General features: G+C 46.4%; 1 protein-coding gene across 2 annotated transcripts in view; it reads right to left on the bottom strand.

Moving 5' to 3' along the window:
• AKAP8 (A-kinase anchoring protein 8) overlaps positions 1-22,399 on the bottom strand; it is a 118,990-nt gene extending 96,591 nt beyond the window's left edge. For both annotated transcript variants that reach the window (XR_009555471.1, XM_060240727.1), the window contains exons 1-2: positions 22,363-22,399; positions 7,610-7,648 (exon numbers count right to left, since the gene is read on the bottom strand). Coding sequence is in view for 1 of the 2 variants with exons in the window: in XM_060240727.1 (XP_060096710.1) it covers positions 7,610-7,648; positions 22,363-22,378 (55 nt within the window). In the remaining variant the exon portion in view is untranslated. The remainder of the gene's footprint in view (positions 1-7,609; positions 7,649-22,362) is intronic.
• Positions 22,400-22,835: the final 436 nt, after the last annotated feature.

A 22,835-nucleotide genomic window follows, 5' to 3' on the forward strand; every position in this document is an offset into this window, starting at 1 on the left:
ATGGGAGTTGAAGTCCTTTAGTTTCAATATGCTTGTGTTTTTCTGCCCAATTGTCTATCAAATACTGCATTAAAATCTCCTATTACACAATATTCTGAATATCCCAGATTCAACAATTTAAGCCCTGCTGGGCCGGATGAAAAGCTGGGCGATGGAGTTGTTGCTCTACCGTCTCTGTTGTCTCTTCTTTTTGGTACTTCCATGAACCCAGTCGCCATTATATTATAGACTCCTACTATTATATTACCACCCTAATCAGCCAGAAGAGGAAACTTTAAATGTTTACACTTCCCCAAATTGTTATGCAACAATATGTATCAACTATCTCAATATCCAGCAGACAATCAATAAGATAGTAATTTGTTTAGGAACAGTAGCTTCCCTCTTCTTTCAACAATTTAAGAAACCAAAATAACAATTAGAAATGTTGTCAGTAATACACTTTTAGCACAAAGTCAAACACACAATGAAAGCCTTTTACATTGTATCCTCAGGTCCAATTCAGTAGTTCTGTCAATTCTAGTTTTGAAATAAATCAGCCAAATAATCCAATGACTTGTGGCCAAGTTTCATGTTTTTATAGAGTTATTTTTGGAGTCTGAGGGTGCTTTCGGTTTGGCTAGGGCCACTAAATAGGCTGCCCCACTAATAAGGGTGTGTTTAGGGATTGTGTTTTTTGAAATTTAAAAAAAAATTAATCCAGTTTAGGATTTTCTCGTCTTAAAAAATTCAATTAGGCGAGATAGGGGTGATTTAAAAAGATTTTAGGTTTCTCATAAAAGGCAGCATGACTACTAGGCCACATCAGGCTCCCTTTTAAAGAGGCTAGGGTTGCAGTGCATCTTGCTTTCAGCCCTGAAAGCTGGTGCATCCTTAGATTTCCATACGGTAAACCACAGCTTCTCTCAAATTATAGGGGACACCTGATTTCTGGTTTGCAAGGAAATCCGGTTTGTCCCAGGATCTAGCTAGGAGAAGTTTAACTAGGAGGATATAACAAGGATTGCCTTCATCTCAAGGTAGCCTTTTAAAAACTGTAGTCAGGTAGAGGCAGGATCACCTAGTCTCCTAAACTTTACCAGACTACTACTACCCCAACCCAAAGAAGGACAGGTTAGGGACCAAAACAAACAAACAAACAAGTTTTGGTGGGAGGGTTTTTTTTTTTAAAAAAAAGTCAGGGCACCTGTTGGCTCAGGGTACAGTGTAGTGAGTTAGGTTTGTAAAAAACCCCACTCTCATTTCAGGTTGTGTGAGACTGTCCAAGGGTGACATGAGTGACAGGCAGCAGAAGAGGGGCCCTGGGGGCAAGGCCAAGGAGAAGACTAGAGGGGTGGAAGGGAGGGGGAGGACCCAGGTTTCCCCCCCACCTCTGCGTAGGGCCACTCCACAGCCGCCTTCCAGCACTCCGACCTCTGGCCGGAGTGTGATGAAGAAGGCCTGCCTTCGGCCCTTCATCAAGAGGTGCCATTAGGTGCTGGCATAGAGCAGGGGTCTGCTGCTCAGGCAGTCTCTCCTCCTGCTGATGTCACTCGGCCTCAGCAGTCGGAGGAGGGGCAGCAAGAGCAGCCCTCCTTGGAGATGAGCTTTGGGGAGAGTTTTCTGTCCAAAACAATCACCCAAGGAGGGTGCAGAGTGTCGTGCAGGAGCTGGAGAAGAGGCTGGTTGAGGAGGACCAGTCCCCTTCTTCGGTTCCTTCGGGCAACAGCAGTCTTTCAGGGGATGGCCAGGAGGGGAGGCCGCATGGGGTGGAGGGGGAAGAAATGGAGACACACGAGGTGCCTCCATCTCCGTCCACTTCCCCCCGGCTGCCAGCCCCTCCTGCCACCCCGAGACACGATGTGTCTGCCCCGAGCACTTCACAGGAGGTGGCTCCGGACACCCAAGCTGCCGGTCAGCTTGGGCATCCGTACACCTCTGAAGTCTGGAAGCATTTCCGACTTATGGGGGATCCACGTTATGCGCAGTGCCAGCTGTGCAGGGCCCAGATTAGTTGTGGGCGGGACTCTGCCCACCTGACTCCGAGGGATGCAGAACCACCTGCAGAAGCACCACCAGGCAGTGCTTCTTAAGGGGGAGAAGCAGACTGGTGCTGGGTTGCCCAAGCGGCCAACACCACCCAGCCAGGAGGTTCGTCCCATCGCAACTACCTCCAGAACTCTCCAGAAGAGTTCCGTAGCAGTGCAGGGACGCCAGCCATCTCTGCCTGAGATGTTTGGTGGGGGTGGCACCTGTGTGCTAAGAGGGGGAATCAGGTACGGCAGGAGGGTGATCACCTGGAACCTTGCCAGGTCGGTTGTCCATGGGCTTCCATTTTCAGTGGTCAAGAATCCTGGCATGCTAGGGTTGCTCGAGTACCTGGCACCCCGGTACAAAGTTCCTGCTAGAACCACCATTAGCGAGACTGTTGTGCCATCTGTTTTCAGGGTGATCAGATCTGTGGTGAAGGCGCATTTGTCCCGTGCTGCCAGGGGGACTGTTCATTTCACCTCGGATATCTGCAGCTCCCAACATGCGTTCGAGGGGTATCTCTCCCTGACTGCGCATTGGTGGCAACCCAGTGAGCTGCAGGGTGGGGGTGGCACTGGCAGTAGCAGTAGATAGGATCAGGGCCGCCAGGCCGGCTATTGCTGGGCCTTGCTGCACACTGAAGCAGTCGACGCACCGCACATGGCGGACACTCTCAGAGCCATTTTCTCATGGCAGTTAGAGGGCGGGGTAGGCAGCAGGGACGTCTCCAAGGGCTTTGTGGTGACTGACGGTGGCTCCAACATCAAGGCGGCTGTCCAGCATCAGGGCCTACAACGCCTTCCTTGCGTGGCCCACCTTCTCTACCTTGTGGTTAAGGACGCATTGGGCCAGATGAAAAGCCAGGATCGTCAGTATCTAGCTGCGACCCATGAGTACCGACTTCTGCTCCAGAAGTGTCAGCACATCACAGGTCATTTCTCACACAGCAATATGGACTCGTATCTGATGCCTGAGAAACAGACACTGACAGGCGTGCCAGGGCGCCGTCTGATCGGTGACGTCAGCATACACTGGAACTCCACCTGTGCCATGCTGGAGCGCATGGTGGAGCAGAGAGCAGCCCTGGATGCCTTTGTCTCTGAGACGAGGGTCTTTCGAGATGAGAACCATCTCACCCAACAAGACTGGGCGGTCATTTCTCAGACTGTGGAGGTTCTTGGGCCCTTCAAGACCCACACAAAAATGCTCTCAACTGACATGACAAGCATTGCACTGGTCGTCCCCATGGTCCACATGGCCCGTGAGGACCTGGCCTCGTTTCTAGTGCCAGCTCAAGGCCGTGCAGACGTTCTTCCAGTGGTGCATGCCCTGGTTGTTAGGCTGCAGGAAGTGCTTGAGGCCCGCTTTCAGACTTTAACCCAGGATAAGGTCTACATGATGGTGACCATGTTAGACCCGCGCCTTAAGGGCATGATTGCTGAGCGGGCCAACGAGCTTGATTGCTGGTGAGACGAGCTCTCCCTGAAGGTTGAGCGCTGCAGAGTCAGGGCAGGCCCAGTGCCAATAGCTGAGGAGGATGGGGGGGGGGGGGGGTGGAAGCAGCTCATCTGCCACTTCCACTGCTGTTCATCCCCAACCTCCCTGGCTAGGCAGTGTTTCCCACCAGACTCACGTCACAAAGAGTCCCTAGATGACACTCATCGGGTGGCTCGTTGGCCCCTCTGGGGGTGGTAGGACCCTGAGAATGGAGATGGGTGCTGTGATGGTGAGGGATTATCTTTTGGAGTCCAACGAGTCGCAGGAAATGTCTCCTTTGGACTATTGGGTCACGAAGGAGGAGGTCTGGCCAGCCCTCTCCTCTGTGGCCAAGGCGTTCCTTTCATGCTCACCAACGAGCGTGCAGAGCAAGCATGTCTTTTTGCATATGGGCGACATTGTCTGCCTACATCGCAATTGCCTGCAACCCTGGACAGTTGAGCAATTGGTCTTCCTGAAGGTCAACTTGCCTCTGTTCGGCTCTCCGAATGTAGACTTTGAGAGTGAATGAAATGAGCACCTACTTGTGCCTGCATCCTCTCTTGGCCCGCATTTGGAAGGTGGTTGTAAAAACGCTCTCCCACTAAACATAGACTAGAGTCCAAAGACAGCCCGAAAACTCACTCACAAATTGATTGGCAGTGCACCCCCCTATCCCCCATCCATTGCCAAACCAAAAGTGAATGCTGTTTTAAAATCTGCAAAGCAATCCAAATTTCCCTAGTCCCCATCCACACATGCCTAATAATACTGAAAGGGCCATTGCAGCCTCCAACTGTAACCGAAAGCACCCACAGGCCCAGCAAGGATAACCCAGTTTTTTTTCAGGGGCAGGAGGAAGAAAGAGGGAGGTGCCAGTGATGATGACAGGCAGCCAGCAGTCATACCAATGCCTAGTTCCCTCTAATGGGACAGTGATAGCTGGTGTGTTGCCGCTGAGCTGAGAGAGAAGGAATGGTTCCCTTTCTCTCACACAATCTGAGGCCCTCCCAGTGATCTTACCCATTTGGAGTGCAACTCTGGCTCGCCTCCTCGTGGACTGGCAAGCCGGACTGGCAAGGGTCTAGGACAGAAGCGTCATCCAGAAAACCCTGCAACTGCAACGCCACTGCCCTCTCAATAATTTTACCTAAAAACGGTAAATTAGAGACCGGTTGGTAGTTTGCCAATTCGGCCAGGTCTGCTGTACTTTTTTTCAGGAGGGGGCGGACCATAGCCTCTTTCAAGGGTGTTGGAAAACGCCCCTCCAGGAGGGATCTATTTATGATGTCCCGTAAAGGACATCTAAGCTCCCTCTGGCAAGATTTAATTAGCCAAGAGGGGCACGGGTCCAGTTGTTGGGCGTGCAGAGGAGAGAATTCCGTCAACTTCCTCCAGGCTGAGTGGGTCGAAGTGGTCCAGAGCTAAACCAGAAGACAGGCACGGAGCCTCCAGTTCATGTACTGTATCCAATGTGATGGGCAAGTCCTGGCGGAGCGACGTGATTTTGTCTGCAAAAAAATTCGCAAAAGCCTCACCGCCTATTTCTAATTCTCTAACATTTGGTCTGCCTTGAGGCAGTGTAGTTAAGTGTCCAATTATTCTAAACAACTGTGCTGGGCGCGAATTTGCAGACGCAATCCTGGCTGCGAAGTAATCTTTCTTCGCGGCCTTGACTGCCATCTCAGGTTCTTTCTTTCTTTCTTTCTTTCTTTCTTTCTTTCTTTCTTTCTTTCTTTCTTTCTTTCTTTCTTATTCTGCCCTTTCTTATGTTGTGATCAGGGTGGATCACAACATAAACTGAACAACAATAAAAATCTACAATTTAAATTTAAAAACAATGCAATAAAATTAGCCAACCAAGTACGATAGACCAATAAAACAAAATAAGGTGCATCACAGGCGAGAAGGGCACATTTTACAGAATAAAGCAATTTTCAGCCCAAGAAGAAATGATGGTGATAATAAATAAGATAGCATCGCAGTGAAACATGATGTCACAATAAGGCAGTAAAGCATGATGTCACAACAAGGGAGGCCAACTGATGGAATAGTTGCTGCAATAGGACACCTGCTGCCTCAACCATACCATACCATACCATACCAAACCTTTAATGGCATAATAGATTCAAATAAAAATACACAGAATATAAAAATTATACATTGGAGATAAAATCAAAATGAAATCGAGCTTACAGATGCATTCAAACATGGTCAGAATTAAATTTAAGGATGTCAGCCAGAAATTTTGCCACAGCCTCACTAACCACCCCCTCAGTATCACTCAATAAATAATAACAGGGTGGCAGAATAGACAAATCTGGGGGAAAAGAAAACTTGCCAAATAAATCTTTACGGAGGTTATGGTAAAAAGATCAAGCAATATATGCCTCAAAAAAAGAACAATCAAGCAATATATGCCTCAACCAAAAGCCTGGTGGAACTAGTCCATCTTACAGGCTCTACGAAATGGCAGTAACTCAGGTAGGACCCGGATCTCCACAGAGAGTTGATTCCACCAGGCAAGGGCCAGAGCTGAGAAAGCCCTGGCCCTAGTTGAGGCCAGATGGACGTCCTTTGGGCCAGGGGTGGTCAGGAGCTGTTGTGTAGTAGACCACAATGACCTCTGGGACATATATGGGTAGAGGCCTTAAGCTGTTTGGGACCAATATATATACGGGTCCCTCTCCTCCATTATGTCCCTAGTATGGTATTGTGCTCTGCTGGTAACAATCTGCTAATAATCCCTGGCCCTAAAGAAGCCCGGCTGTCCTAAACTAGGGCCAGGGCCTTTTCAGTTCTGGCCCCTACCTGCTGGAACTGTCTCCCAGATGACACCTAGGCCCTGTGGGATCTTTTGCAATTCCGCAGGGCCTGTGAGGCAGAGGTCTTATGCTACGCTTTCAACTGAGGACAGCAACGGTTGGCGCCTTTTTGCCTACCCCCCAAAGTTTCCTTCCCCTCCCCCACATGCTCCAACAGTCCGGTGAGAATGAATGTAATTTAGCAGAATGCCATTGGAGTCAGAATTTTTACTGTTTTATTGTTTTAAAATTAATTTAAAAATTAATGTTTTAATGCTTGCTTATTTTTTACCTGATGTACATTGCTCAGAGCCTGGCCTTGACCAGGATGAGTCGATTAATCAAATGATCATCATCATCATCTTGAGTATGATGTTCAGCTGTGCTATCTGTAAGTTGCAAACTTTTGATTTACTGACATTCTTATCAGAAATCTCATGGTCATGAAACATGAAATGGCTGGGCATTGTGAACTTTTGTATGTAAGCTGCTTTGTATGCTGGTCAAAAACATGCAAAGGTATCATGGCACAGACTGAGGGCTATGTGTTTGTCTACAGAACTGGTCTTCCCCAGAGAAATAGCTACAACTTCTACAAGGCACTGCAACAACAGAGAGGCAGCCATGTATAGTGGTCAGTATCAGGCTATTATCTTCAGTCAATCAATAGAAAATGTGAAATGTGAAAGAAAAGCCAAAGGAAATATACTGGGTAAACTTGGTCTGGGTACACACTCAGCCTAATCCACCTCACTGGCTTGTTATTCCTCATCCAAAGAGTTTACATTGCTTCCTACTGAGAAAGACTGCAACAATATCTCAGAGAAGGAAAGGAGGAATGTCATTAGAAATCTTTGGGAGGTGTTTGCAAAGGCCTGGTTTTTTTTCTACCAGTTTAAATGGCATATAAACACCAGACATCTTTTAGGAGGAGGGGAGTATCTGGGGTTATCTATTCGTTTTAAATTGCAGTGTTAAACTGATGTGTAAGCCACCTTGGAGCCACAAAGAATGTTGGGATGTAAATGTAACTTCTAAGATTTAAGATACCATAAGAAGGAACATCTACAGAAATGTAATCATGCACCTATTCAAGACAGACTGTATTCAGACAGCAAATTACAATTTATTTGTGATGAATGAGTCCCAGATCCCATGAGCAATTTTGTATGCTTCCCTTTACATGTCCAAGTCTAATTTATTGTAACGAATTTGGACCCTTTAACAAATCACAATTTTTCCCCCTTGCCCCCAAACCAGGATTGGTTTAGAATCTCAGTGTATTTTCAAAAGTTCATCTAAGTAGAACTAGCACATACCTTGAGTATTGGTTGACTCAGTACCCCAAGTACCATAACCTGTAAGAGAAACCAAGTAGCTCATTAGCTCAAGCTGTATCTCCATAATTCACTTTGTTCATTTAGACCTGCTCTATCTTGTCTCTCCAACATACCAAAAGGGAATGAATTTTGGTTCAAGCTGCAATTCTTGCTGTTATATTTTAAAAATACAGTCTCTTTATTTAGAAACATCACCCCTGCTCCAAGTTTGGTCACCTCACAGGTATAAACCTCATACCTCAGAGGTATAAACACAGAAACATAACTTAAATAAACTGCACTTTTGCCACCCTTACTAGGCAGCCATGCACAAAAACACTGAAATAACAACTACTACAATTAATAGATAGATAGATAGATAGATAGATAGATAGATAGATAGATAGATAGATAGATAGATAGATAGATGAATTTATTGTCATTGTTCTCAACAAAAAGAGAGCAACGAAATGAGGTGCTCTTCCACAAACATACCAACACATCAAACACACATATTCATAAACCATTTAAATACATCTAAAACCATTAAACCATTAAAACCATTTAAATACATCTAAAACGGATAAACATTCATAAAACCATTTAAACCATTAAATAAACATTCATAAAACCATTAAATAAACATTCATAAAACCATTAAAACCATTTAAACCATTAAATACATCTAAAACAGATAATCCTTCATAACCCTGCATTTAACCTAACCACAGCACTTGGATAAAAACTGTCCTTAAATCTGTTTGTCCTAGCCTTCAACACTCTATATCGTCTACCTGACGGTAAGATCTCAAAAAGCAAATGGCCCAGATGTGTATGGTCCCTTAGGATCATTTGTATCTTCCTTTTACATGCCATATTATACAGATCCACCAATGAGGGGAGAGAACATCCACAAATCTTTTGTGCTCTTCTTGTCACTCTTTGGAGCACCCTTCTCTCTGCTTCCGTGCAGCTCCCAAACCACGCGCAGAGGCAATAAGATAAAATGCTCTCAATGGAACTACGATAAAAGGCAACCAGCAGACTCCCTGACTGTTGTAGTGATCTTAAGAGTCTTAAGTAGTATAGTCGTTGCTGGGCCTTTTTCTCTAGAGCTGAAGTATTTGCCCCCCATGTTAGATCCTGTTTCATGGTAATTCCCAGAAACTTCCATTCTGTCACCTGTTCTACCATAACACCATCAATAAACAACGGCTGGGTGTCCAAACTACTCTTCCTGTAATCCACTATAATTTCCTTCGTCTTATTTATATTTAAAATAAGATTATTTACTTTACACCAAAGGGACAGCTGTTGAACTTCCCTCCTGTACGCAGACTCATCATCCTCAGAGATGAGCCCTACCAACGTTGTATCATCTGCATACTTAATGATTTTGTTACTCAGACTGCTAGAAACACAATCAGACGTGTAAATAGTGAAAAGAAGTGGACTCAAGACACATCCCTGAGGGGTGCCAGTATTTAAGATCTTCACGGAGGAAATATATCCATCCATTTTAACCCTTGGTGAACGACCTGACAAAAAATTCAAAATCCACTCACATATAGAGTCCGACAGCTTCAAATCTTTAAGCTTAAACAACAATCTATGGGGTGATATTGTATTAAAAGCAGAACTAAAATCTGCAAACAACATTCTAACATACGTCCCCTTTTTATCCAAATGCGATAAAGCAGTATAGAGAACAGTATTAACAGCATCCTCAGTAGATCTATTTTTCCTGTAAGCAAACTGATATTCATCAAAAATAACAGGAAGGCAGGAAATAATATATTTTTGAACTAATTGTTCAAAACACTTCATTATCACAGAAGTCAAGGCCACTGGCCTATAGTCATTTAAAACCTTTGCTGGCGTCCTCTTTGGTATTGGGACAATAAGGGAAGCCTTCAAACAAGTGGGAACAATGGATTGTGACAAGGAACGATTGAAAATCTCAGTCCACACCCCAGCTAACTGCCCTGCACATTCCTTTACCACACAACCAGGGATATTATCGGGACCTGCAGCCTTTCTAGAATGTACTGCCTTCATTATACACCTAACATCGTGCTCCCTCACAACGAAAGGAGCACCTCGCTCGGTCCCCAACGATGATGTTACTAGTAATTCCGCTTCCTTTTGATCCACTTCAAACCGGGCATAAAAAGTATTTAACTCCTCTGCCAGCTCCTGCTTTCCATTCGTACTAGCCTTTAGCGCCTTGAAATTAGTTAACTGCTGAATCCCCTGCCAGGCTTGTCTCAAATTATTCTGAGAAAGCCATTCTTCTATCCTGCCCTTATATGCAGCTTTGGCCTGTTTAATACCCCGCTTCAAATTTGCTCTGGCCACACTGTAAGTTCAAGAAATATTTATACCCCATTCATTTGTGTCTATTTTCATTCAATAATCTATAATCTGCAAAACAGGAAGGATTACTGTGCTGAAATCAGAAGATAGCTTGAGGATATGATAAGACCATTCCGAATGATCTGACTGACCACATTGCTTAAATCATTGAAATGATGCTTAATGAAGTTGAATTGATGAGCATCATTGATAGCAGATTACATAACTTTCTCTCTAATAAAGGGCAACTAGAATGATTAAAGGGTTGGAACACTTTCCCTATGAAGAAAGGTTAAAACACTTGGGGCTCTTTAGCTTGGAGAAATACCGACTGCGGGGTGACATGCTAGAGGTTTACAAGATTATGCATGGGATGGAGACGGTAGAGAAAGAAGTACTTTTCTCCCTTTCTCACAATATGAGAACTCATGGACATTCAATGAAATTGCTTAGAAGTCAGGTTAGAACTGATAAAAGGAAGTACTTCTTCACCCAAAGGGTGATTAACAGGTGAAATTCACTGCCACAGGAGGTGGCGGCGGCTACAAGCATTTATTTTTTTATTTCAACTTTTATCCCGCCCTCTCCGCAAGCGGACTCAGGGCGGCTAACAGTGCAGACATTTACGATTATAGTTTTTAAAATGATAAAATACAATTTAAAACATTTTGTGGTGCTGTTTAACTTCAATACAGGCAGGATCTTACTTTCCTCTGACAGTGATCCTATGGTGATCGTAATTCCTCAGCAGTGTAGAATGGCAGTCCTTCCCCGGTTAGGTGTTGAAGGCCTGTCGAAATAATTCAGTTTTACAGGCCCTGCGGATTTGAGAAAGATCCCACAGGATCCTTATGGCCTCCAGGAGGGCATTCCACATTTCTGGTGCTGCCACTGAAAAAGTGCTGCCACTGAGAAAGTCCTAACCTGTGTAGAACACAGTCTGGCCTCCCTTGGTCCAGGGATGGACAGTAGGTTTTGTGTCCCTGAACGCAGTGCTCTCTGGGGAACATGCGGAGAAAGGCAGTCCTGTAGATAGACAGGCCCTCAACCATATAAGGCTTTAAAGGTCAATACCAACACCTTGAAACGGAACACGGTAGCCTGCTCTTTCAGCACTGGTCGAATGTGCTCCCATCAAGGGAGCCCCGTTAGCAACCGCGCTGCAGTGTTCTGCACTAGCTGTAGTTTCCGAATCCAGGTCAAGGGTAGCCCCATGTAGAGGGCATTACATCTATTCTCAAGGTGACCATAGCATGGATAATCATTGCTAAGTCATCATGCTCCAGAAAAGGGGCCAGCTGCCATACCCACTACAGGTGAAAAAGGTGGATTTGGTAGTGGCTGCTACCTGGGCCTCCATTGTCAGAGGAGGACTCCAGGAGCACTCCCAAGCTTTGGTGTAGTGGTTAAGTGTGCGGACTCTTATCTGGGAGAACCAGGTTTGATTCCCCACTCCTCCGCTTGCACCTGCTAGCATGGCCTTGGGTCAGCCATAGCTCTGGCAGAGGTTGTCCTTGAAAGGGCAGCTGCTGTGAGAGCCTTCTCCAGCCCCACCCACCTCACAGGGTGTCTGTTGTGGGGGAGGAAGGTAAAGGAGATTGTGAGCCGCTCTGAGACTCTTCGGAGTGGAGGGCGGGATATAAATCCAATATCTTCTTCTTCTTCTTCTCGACCTTAGGGGCCAGTAGTAGTGGCACCCTGTAAAGAGCCGGCAAAGGGATCTCTCCACCCGGGCCACTCTGACTCAGGCAGAGAACCTCTGTCTTCGTCGGATACAGCTTCATGACAGCTTCAAGAGGGGATTGGATAAATATATGGTGCAAAGGTCCATCAGTGGCTATTAGTCACAGCTTATTGATGGAACTCTCTGTCTGAGGCAGTAATGCTCTATATTATTAGTGCTTGGGGGGGTTTCTAATGTCCTGGCCCCACCAGTGTACCTCCTGATGGCACTTGGTTTTTTTGGCCACTGTGTGACACAGAATGTTGGATTGGCCTGATCCAACATAACTTCTTTTATGTTCTTATACGTTCTTATGTTTTTACATCAAAAAGTTATGTCATATCTTCATTAGGTGCTACCCCCAAGTCTCCTGGCTCCATCTCCAAAGTTCCCAGGAAACAGAAAAACAAAAGTGGTAAAAAAAAGTATTGCTAATGATATCTATTCTGGTATATAGTCAAAATCTCACCACCATGAAAGAGAACAAGAGTATCTTTGGGACTGCTTTACTACATGCTACACCCCCAAAAGCTGCATCAAATAGAAAACAGCAAGAAAAGAATTCCCTCAAAAGTATATCCTGCACCTCAAATCCAACTCTAATTTACTTTTTACTGATGAAGTGTGCTTAGAGAGCACATGAAAGCTGATGTTCTGAATAAAACTTGGCTGGTCTTAAAGGCGCACTTGATCCTGCTTTGTTCAATTACTTTCTCAAAGTTTTAAAAGCATATTGACGGAACCCACGGAGATCAGAAAATGTGTACAGAGAGCTATTGCAATTCAGGTCAGAGAATTAAAAACAAAATTCAAGTAAGCTAATGTCTGAAAAGCACTGCTGCTTTGAGGCTTGAAAAGATGGGGAGTTGCAATAAAAGAAACTGGCCTGTTAAAAGTTAAAATCACAATCAATACTCCCTCTAAGCTGTGGAATCTTGTGAGCAAAAATTATACATTGTGAGCTACTGGCATTAAAGTTGTGAGCTAATGCATAAATTAATTTGCTTCTGGGGCAATTTTTCCTGAGCTAAGACAAAAATGTGTGATCCAGAGTCTAAAAAACTGTGAACTAGCTCACACTAACTCAGCTTAGAGGGAACACTGCTCACAACTGTCCCTGAGAGCGGAGCACTCAGTGATTCCTCCTGGAGGTTATGTCTTCTTTTATATATATATATCTGTCCTTTTGGGGGTCTTTTTAAAAAACTGATGAAAATGTCCTTTTCGGGGGAGGCTGATCCAGTATAGTCCCCCAGTGTTGACAAGCTTCAGCATAAACAGTTAGGGGTATTTTGAAATGAGATTTGGCATAGTGATTAGTTGTTTGAAGTAGTCAGGAAATACGTCCTTTTCTGATTTTCAAAATATGGTAACCTTATCCCCAACTCTAAGGGTTCAGTTATCTGACTAAAGACTTTTTCATAACACAGCAGCTATAAAGAAACGGAAGTTGTGAGACAATTCACCACAACAGTACTTCATTTGAACAGTACCATTTGTCATAAACCTACTGAGCTACCACATGAAGAAGCCTTCTACTGAAGGAAATTATTGGTCCCTCAACAGCAATATTGTTTCAGACTGGCCGTGGTTCTCCAAGGTCTAAGGTGAAGGTGCTACCTGATCCTTTTAACTGGAGATACTGAGGACTGAAGCTGGGGCCTTCTGCATGCCAAGTACATGCTCTGCTACTAACCCATGGTCAACAGTGAAATGTATTGTGGATATCAACAAAACTGAGCGGGTGTAACAAAAACAGATATAACATCCACCCATAAATGTCATGAAGGAAGTCAGTGATACGTTATGTTTTCTGGACTCCTGCTTGGTCAGTCATATTTTCTTAGTGCCCAATATAGACCCTATGATAGTGAGTTGAACCACTGGTCAAACTCAGTCCTCAATGAATAACACCACCTTTCGGACACCTTCCTTTTGTCAGACCTTCCACTCCTATTACTCCACCCCATCCCCCTGGCTCACACACTCATCACCCTGGCTCCTCCTCTTCCATGAACTACTAAAACGGAATCACCCTCCACCCCATCCCCCTGGCTCACACGCTCATCACCCTGGCTCCTCCTCTTCCACGAACTACTAGGACGGAATCACCCTCCACCCCATCCCCCTGGCTCACACGCTCATCACCCTGGCTCCTCCTCTTCCATGAACTACTAGGACGGAATCACCCTCCACCCCATCCCCCTGGCTCACACGCTCATCACCCTGGCTCCTCCTCTTCCACGAACTACTAAAACGGAATCACCCTCCACCCCATCCCCCTGGCTCACACACTCATCACCCTGGCTCCTCCTCTTCCATGAACTACTAAAACGGAATCACCCTCCACCCCATCCCCCTGGCTCACACGCTCATCACCCTGGCTCCTCCTCTTCCACGAACTACTAGGACGGAATCACCCTCCACCCCATCCCCCTGGCTCACACGCTCATCACCCTGGCTCCTCCTCTTCCACGAACTACTAGGACGGAATCACCCTCCACCCCATCCCCCTGGCTCACACGCTCATCACCCTGGCTCCTCCTCTTCCACGAACTACTAGGACGGAATCACCCTCCACCCCATCCCCCTGGCTCACACGCTCATCACCCTGGCTCCTCCTCTTCCACGAACTACTAGGACGGAATCACCCTCCACCCCATCCCCCTGGCTCACACGCTCATCACCCTGGCTCCTCCTCTTCCATGAACTACTAAAACGGAATCACCCTCCACCCCATCCCCCTGGCTCACACGCTCATCACCCTGGCTCCTCCTCTTCCATGAACTACTAGGACGGAATCACCCTCCACCCCATCCCCCTGGCTCACACGCTCATCACCCTGGCTCCTCCTCTTCCACGAACTACTAGGACGGAATCACCCTCCACCCCATCCCCCTGGCTCACACGCTCATCACCCTGGCTCCTCCTCTTCCACGAACTACTAGGACGGAATCACCCTCCACCCCATCCCCCTGGCTCACACGCTCATCACCCTGGCTCCTCCTCTTCCATGAACTACTAAAACGGAATCACCCTCCACCCCATCCCCCTGGCTCACACGCTCATCACCCTGGCTCCTCCTCTTCCATGAACTACTAAAACGGAATCACCCTCCACCCCATCCCCCTGGCTCACACGCTCATCACCCTGGCTCCTCCTCTTCCATGAACTACTAAAACGGAATCACCCTCCACCCCATCCCCCTGGCTCACACGCTCATCACCCTGGCTCCTCCTCTTCCATGAACTACTAGGACGGAATCACCCTCCACCCCATCCCCCTGGCTCACACGCTCATCACCCTGGCTCCTCCTCTTCCACGAACTACTAGGACGGAATCACCCTCCACCCCATCCCCCTGGCTCACACGCTCATCACCCTGGCTCCTCCTCTTCCACGAACTACTAGGACGGAATCACCCTCCACCCCATCCCCCTGGCTCACACGCTCATCACCCTGGCTCCTCCTCTTCCATGAACTACTAGGACGGAATCACCCTCCACCCCATCCCCCTGGCTCACACGCTCATCACCCTGGCTCCTCCTCTTCCATGAACTACTAAAACGGAATCACCCTCCACCCCATCCCCCTGGCTCACACGCTCATCACCCTGGCTCCTCCTCTTCCACGAACTACTAGGACGGAATCACCCTCCACCCCATCCCCCTGGCTCACACGCTCATCACCCTGGCTCCTCCTCTTCCATGAACTACTAGGACGGAATCACCCTCCACCCCATCCCCCTGGCTCACACGCTCATCACCCTGGCTCCTCCTCTTCCACGAACTACTAAAACGGAATCACCCTCCACCCCATCCCCCTGGCTCACACACTCATCACCCTGGCTCCTCCTCTTCCATGAACTACTAAAACGGAATCACCCTCCACCCCATCCCCCTGGCTCACACGCTCATCACCCTGGCTCCTCCTCTTCCACGAACTACTAGGACGGAATCACCCTCCACCCCATCCCCCTGGCTCACACGCTCATCACCCTGGCTCCTCCTCTTCCACGAACTACTAGGACGGAATCACCCTCCACCCCATCCCCCTGGCTCACACGCTCATCACCCTGGCTCCTCCTCTTCCACGAACTACTAGGACGGAATCACCCTCCACCCCATCCCCCTGGCTCACACGCTCATCACCCTGGCTCCTCCTCTTCCACGAACTACTAGGACGGAATCACCCTCCACCCCATCCCCCTGGCTCACACGCTCATCACCCTGGCTCCTCCTCTTCCACGAACTACTAGGACGGAATCACCCTCCACCCCATCCCCCTGGCTCACACGCTCATCACCCTGGCTCCTCCTCTTCCATGAACTACTGAAACGGAATCACCCTCCACCCCATCCCCCTGGCTCACACACTCATCACCCTGGCTCCTCCTCTTCCATGAACTACTAAAACGGAATCACCCTCCACCCCATCCCCCTGGCTCACACGCTCATCACCCTGGCTCCTCCTCTTCCATGAGCTTCTGGGAGGGAATCATCCTCCATGCACCTGTGGACAAAGAAGCAAGCTGAGGCCTTCTCGTACAGTGCTAGGCCAAGGGAAAGCTTTGAAAATTATGGGGGCCTGCAACAACCTGGTGTTAGGGTGGAGGTTCTGTGTTACATATTAATCTATTATATCTGTATCTTCCATTCATTCAAGGGATGCAGAACAGTGGACTAGAACCTTGTGAGTTAAGTAATGATTCAATGCAGACACCTAGTAGCCTTTAGAATCAACCAAGGCTTTGAACTTTCCTATATTCAAAACAATTTTAAGAAAAAAATCCCAAATCTATAGCTTAGCTACATCATCCAAGTGCCAGTTTCTTTTCTTCAGACTCCATTAAAGCTATTTCATATAGATCTTGATCCCTACTGTTCTCTATTTGTGGTACACAACAGGCTGATCTTATATACCTCTGCTCATCAACAAACATTCCATAAGACATATTTAATTTTCCCATCAACAATCCCTTTAAAGCTTTCTCTGCCATTAACCTGGGGTGTTTTGTAGGGAGGAAGTCATGAAGCTATTGTATTAAAACAAAAGTCCAGTGGCATCTTAAATGACTAACAACATTTACTTCAGAGGCTCACTTCTTCAGATATGTAGAAAAGAAATCATTTTGGGAATACTTATAGGGAAAATGAAAGGGAAGGCAGAGATGCTGAGATACAGAGAGATTTGATGTGAATTCAATTAAAAATTTTTCAGGTATAATTTTCTGTGGAAGGAACTGAAACAGAATTTGTCATTACACATTCTGAATGATGACAGAAATCACAGGTTCCAGCTTCAGGTTCTGCTTTTAAGAGCATGCTGGGATATCGAAAGGATGCTGTGAGAAAGCTCCGTTTTATGCAAGGTTTTGAATAATTCCCCCCCCCCACACTTCATTTGTGATACAAATAAACAAAATAATTAGGTTGTGTTCTCGAGGAAACTAAACAACCACAACACATATCTTACTTACCATACAAGAAAAACAATCGCCTGAAAGTATTAGTAAAAGTAAAAGAAGCCAGGCTATGCGCAACAAGATCTAGGGCTTTTTCGGTGGCAGCACCAGGACTTTGGAACACCCCCCCAGAAGCTATAAGGGCCCTGCGGGATTTGTCGGCGTTCCGCAGGGCCTGTAAGACCGAACTGTTCAGACAGGCTTTTCTGGTTGACTGAAAATGGGCTGCCACCGGACATCCTGCAGAAGCTGGCGATCATAGTCAGAACCCACTACCGCCAGACTGGATAGAGACAGCGCAAATAGTTTTAAACTGATAAGTGTATTATGGTTTTATATGTTTTATGGAATTGATTGTTTTTATGATATTGTAAGCCGCCCTGAGTCCGCTTGCGGAGAGGGCGGGATATAAATGTAAAGTAATAAATAAATAAATAAATAAATAAATATTAGTATTATTATTAAAAATTCAGAGTGGACTTGGTCGAGCCACAGACTTGGGCATTTCACCGAAGCAACTAGTGGGCAGCCGGGTTGGTCTGAAGCAGTAGAACAAAGTAGGAGTCCAGGAGCACCTTTAACACCAACACAGTTTTATTCAGAATGTCAGCTGTTCTCTCCATTTGTTAATTTCACTATTCTGCCACTGGATTCTAACTTTGTACCACTTTGCATTCTAAACCACTGCCCACTAGCGTTATGTAGCTGTGCTCACTGTACCTCATTCCTTGTCTGAAGAAGTCTGCATGCATTTGAAAGCTTCGTTGGTCTTAAAGGTGCTACTGGACTCCTACTTCGTTCTTCTGCAACTAGAGCCAGTCATCCCTCCCCAATAAGTATATATGGTATACTGGTTAGAGTGTCTAACTAGAATCTGGGAGACCCAGGTTCAAATTTACCATGAAAGTCTAGTGAGCAACCTTGGGCCAAGCACACTGCCAAGTCTACCTGAAAAGGTTACTGTGAACATAAAATAGATGAGAAGAAAATCCTGTAAGCTGCTCTGTGGGGTATAAATTAAGTAAATAAAATATTTATAGTATTTGCATTTTTATGTCACATATCCATCATATGTGAAGCAGCCTTCAGTAATATGGCTTTTCAGCAGCACGAGCAGTATAGTGTAGCTCAATGTTGCTACAATGTTGGGAGGGACGGTGGCTCAGTGGTAGAGCATCTGCTTGGGAAGCAGAAGGTCCCAGGTTCAATCCCAGGCATCTCCAAAAAAAGGGCAAATAGGTGTGAAAAACCCCAGCTTGAGACCCTGGAGAGCAGGGGAGGGACGGTGGCTCAGTGGTAGAGCATCTGCTTGGGAAGCAGAAGGTCCCCGGTTCAATCCCTGGCATCTCCAAAAAGGGTCCAGGCAAATAGGTGTGAAAACCCTCAGCTTGAGACTCTGGAGAGCCGCTGCCAGTCTGAGAAGACAATACTGACTTTGATGGACCAAGGGTCTGATTCAGTAGAAGGCAGCTTCATATGTTCTCATCAACTGTGTGGGAACCCTCTATTTCTATACTCTTGCATGCATTTTCAGTGATTATGGAGCTAGAATGGTGCATACTAAACATGAAGCACTAAGTGTCCAACTAGAACAACAAATGACACACAACCATTCACTTCACTAAGAATTCCACTGCTGTTTTGTTGGTATAACCTATTCCTTCAACTTCCAGGAGCAGGTCACCAATCTATCGGAAATACTCTGAAAGCAAACGATGTAATTGACCAAACCAAAGGTTATCCACTCGCTCTCAAAGTACATTGCACTGAGTACACTGGATCTTAGTAAAAGTAGAAAGATGTACTGCTAGAGGTATTCTTCTGAGGGAAAGTGCTCAACATGGCAAAAACAGAACATATAAGGAGGGTATGGAGTTCCAAGCTAGGATCAGCATAGCGGTAGTACATAAACACCTAGTTTCTTTAAATGAAACTAAGTCCTCAGGGCCAGATGAAATGCATCCAAGGGTTCTAAAAGAGCTTGCAGATATAATTAATGAGCCTCTGGCTATTATTTTTGAGAATTCTTGGAGAACAGGAGAGGTGCTGGAAGTTGGAGGCGGGCAAATGTTGTCCCCATCTTCAAGAAGGGAAAAAAGGAGGATCTGGGAAACTACCGACCCATCAGCTTGGCATCTATACCTGGAAAAGTTTTAGAACAAATCATCAGTCAGTCCTGGAACATTTAGAAAGGACGGCTGTGATTACTATAAGCCAGCATGGGTTTCTCAAGAATAAGTCATGTCAGACTAATCTGATTTCTCTTTTTGAGAAAGTGACTACCTTGCTGGATCAGGGGAATGCTGTAGACATAAATTATCTTGATTTCAGTAAGGCTTTTGATAAGGTTCCACATACTATCCTTGTTCACAAGTTGGTAAAATGTGGTTTGGATCCTGTTACTGTTAGGTGGATCTGTAACTGGTTGACAGATCGCACCCAAAGAGTGCTTGTGAATGGTTCCTCATCCTCTTGGAGAGGAGTGACAAGTGGAGTGCCTCAAGGATCTGTCCGGGGCCTGTTTTGTTCAACATCTTTATAAATGATTTGGATGAAGGAATCGAGAGCATGCTTATTACATTTGCAGACAAATCACCTCTGCCTCCTTACTCCACACGGTGGCAAAAAGAGTGCAACTTCACCCTGATGCCAGAACAGTGGGAATCGATTTGGGCTTCAGAAGCATTACAAACTAACATTATAAACATTTCCCAACAAAACTTCAAACTAATGGCTCGATGGTACTATACTCCACAATGTCTCTCACACCTATCCTCCCAAGCCTCTCCCAACTGTTGAAGAAGCTGTGATAACAAAGCCTCTTACATACACTGTTGGTGGGATTTCCCCCCAATTAAGCAATTCTGGAAACTCGTTCTAGCCCAAATAACAAACATAATACTCCCGGAAAACATATTGCTTAACAACTGCTCCAACTTCTCAATATCACCTTCGAAGAGATCTTTAGTAACCAAACTCCTAATCGCAGTCAAAGCTGTCATTGTACATAATTGGAAAAGCTCTTCCGGCCTGTCTCTTAATCTCTGCCTTGACAAGGTATGGGACCATATAGTGATGAACAAAATTTCAACTGGCTTAAATCAACCTGACCCCTATTAGGCTTATTCAAACTACATTGCTATATGGTTCCCAATACTTGAGAAACTCGATAATGACACAATTCATATTAATTCCATCACTAGACTGTATAAGGATATTTTGCTACTTTTTTTCTTTTTAAAAAGAAAAAAAAATGAGATACTAAATTGGGAGGGGCTGCAAATACAGTAGAAGACAGAAACAGGATGACTTTGACAAGCTGGAAAACTGAGCTGAAACCAATAAAATGAATTTTAACAGGGATAAATGTAAAGTTCTGCATTTAGGTAGGTAAAATCCAATACTTGTCTTAGCAGTAGTATGTGTGAAAATGATCTCAGGGTCTTAGTGGACCATACGCTAAACATGAGTCAACAGAGTGATGTGGTGGCTAAAAAGGCAAATTCAATTTTGGGCTGTATCAACAGAAGTGTAGTGTCCAGATCACGTAAAGTGATGATATCACTTTGCTCTGCTCTGTTATGACCTCACCTGGAGTAGTGTGTTCAGTTTTGGTCACCATATTTTAAGAAGGATATAGACAAGCTGGAACGGGTCCAAAGGAGGGCAATGGAGATGGTGAGGGGTCTGGAGACCAAGTCCTATGAAGTCCTGAGCCACTTCGGTGGGAAGGGCAGGATATAAATCGTAAATAAACTAAAATCAAACTAAACTAAGAAAGGTTGAAGGAGCTGGGCTTGTTTAGCCTGGAGAGGAGGCGGCTGAGAGGTGATATGATCACCATCTTCAAGTATTTGAAGGGCTGTCATATAGAGGATGGTGTGGAATTGTTTTCTGTGGCTCCAGAAGGTAGGATCAGAACCAATGGGTTGAAATTAAATCAAAAGAGTTTCCGGCTCAACATTAGGAAGGACTTCCTGACCGTTAGAACAGTTCCTCAGTGAAACAGACTTCCTCAGGAGGTGGTGGGCTCTCCTTCTTTGGAGGTTTTTAAACAGAGGCTAGATGGCCATCTGACAGCGATGAAGATCCTGTGAATTTGGGGTAGGTATTTGTGAGTTTTCTGCATTGTGCAGGGGGTTGGACTAGATGACCCTGGAAGTCCCTTCCAACTCTATGATTCTAGAGCTACCTTGAAACATAAGGAAAGGTGAGGTTATGTTGTAAACAAAAATAAATGAGTAAGCAGAACCCCCTCTCAAAATATCATACATCTTTATTCCTCTGAGGGCTTCAGAAACTTAAAAGAACTGGTGAGAAAGAACAGAGTTGCCAACGTTTGTTTTCTAGCAGGCCTCCCATATCCCATGTCTTTTCAGAAAAAAAAAAAAATTGCAAGTGAAATAAGCTCTGCATTATGTCATCTGCATGCTAGGACTTGTCTTATCCTGAATGGTCCAGGCTCATCAAATCTGAGAAACTAAGCAGGTTAGGCCCTAGTGAGTACCTGCAATGAAGATCACTAAGGGAGTTCCAGGGTTGCTCTGCAGACATAGGTAAAAAAAAATCCAGTATTGTTTGCTTAATAATTCGATGCCTTGATGCGGATGAGCCAGCCTAGCCTGATCTCATCAGATTTCAGAAGCTAAAGCAGAGTCTGCCCAAGGAGGTCCCGGGCTCTGTGCAAAGGCAAACTGCCTCTGGCTGTCCTGCCTTGAGCCGCCGGTGGGGGCGCCACAGAGAGGGACGAGTTCACCCAATCCGGCTGCGCCCCTCAGGGGCCCGCCTCAGCCCTCGCAGAGGAGAGAAGCATCTCTACGCGAGAAGGGCGGGACCTGTGCCTGCCTGCGGAGGGGGGACGACGAGGGCAGGCCGCCGCTGACTGACAGGGCCGCAGCGGGAAGAAGCCGCCTCGACGCCATTTTGCGTCGTCTCTCGAAATCCGTCCCAGCCCCGCCTTCCTCGCAGGCCGGAGGGATTAAATGCTCCGCCCCGTTTCCCACACCACCTCACCAATCACCAGGAGAAGAACACGGAGAGACAGGCCCAATAGCCAATCAACGTCACCGCTCCCTTGGAAGGCAGGAAGGCGAGGCTATCGGGGTCTTGCCCCGCTGAGGGGTAAATCGTTGCCTCGATAAAAGAAACTGGCTGTCAGCATTCCTCTCGCGCGCGCTCCGGTTACCCGATGCGGCTGCGAGAACAGCACTCACCATAACCCTGATCCATGGCTTCCCCCGCCGTCAACCTAGAGCCACTCAAGGCGATTCTGAGACCTTAACGTGCGGTCACCACTGGTCACTAGTGATTGGTTACTGCTTGGGATTTAGTAGCTTCTATTGGTTGCACTCCCAAAAGCCCGCCCCACTGGGTTGCCACGATTGGCTGTCACTCCCGCTCGCTTCTCGCCCTCCCGCTTCCATTGGCCCGTCTCCCTCTTTCCTCCGAGCATTAAGGTGGTCTCGTGGAGCCGCAAACCTCAGTCTTAGCGGGTTGCTACAGAAACGTTCGGTTCCCAGCTTCACTTAAACTTCCGTGTGTCGCCGTGGAAAGCGGGCGCGTGAAACCCCGCTAAAGCAGGCAACGCCCCGTGGTTTCTGTCGCTGCAATACCCTCATCTTCTCGTGCATGGTTCACACGAGTGCAAGAGGATCTGATTGACCTCCTGGGAAAAGACTGGGTCGTG

The sequence above is a fragment of the Heteronotia binoei genome, chromosome 5, assembly GCF_032191835.1.
Source record: "Heteronotia binoei isolate CCM8104 ecotype False Entrance Well chromosome 5, APGP_CSIRO_Hbin_v1, whole genome shotgun sequence".
In the NCBI taxonomy this organism is placed as follows: Eukaryota; Metazoa; Chordata; class Lepidosauria; order Squamata; family Gekkonidae; genus Heteronotia; species Heteronotia binoei.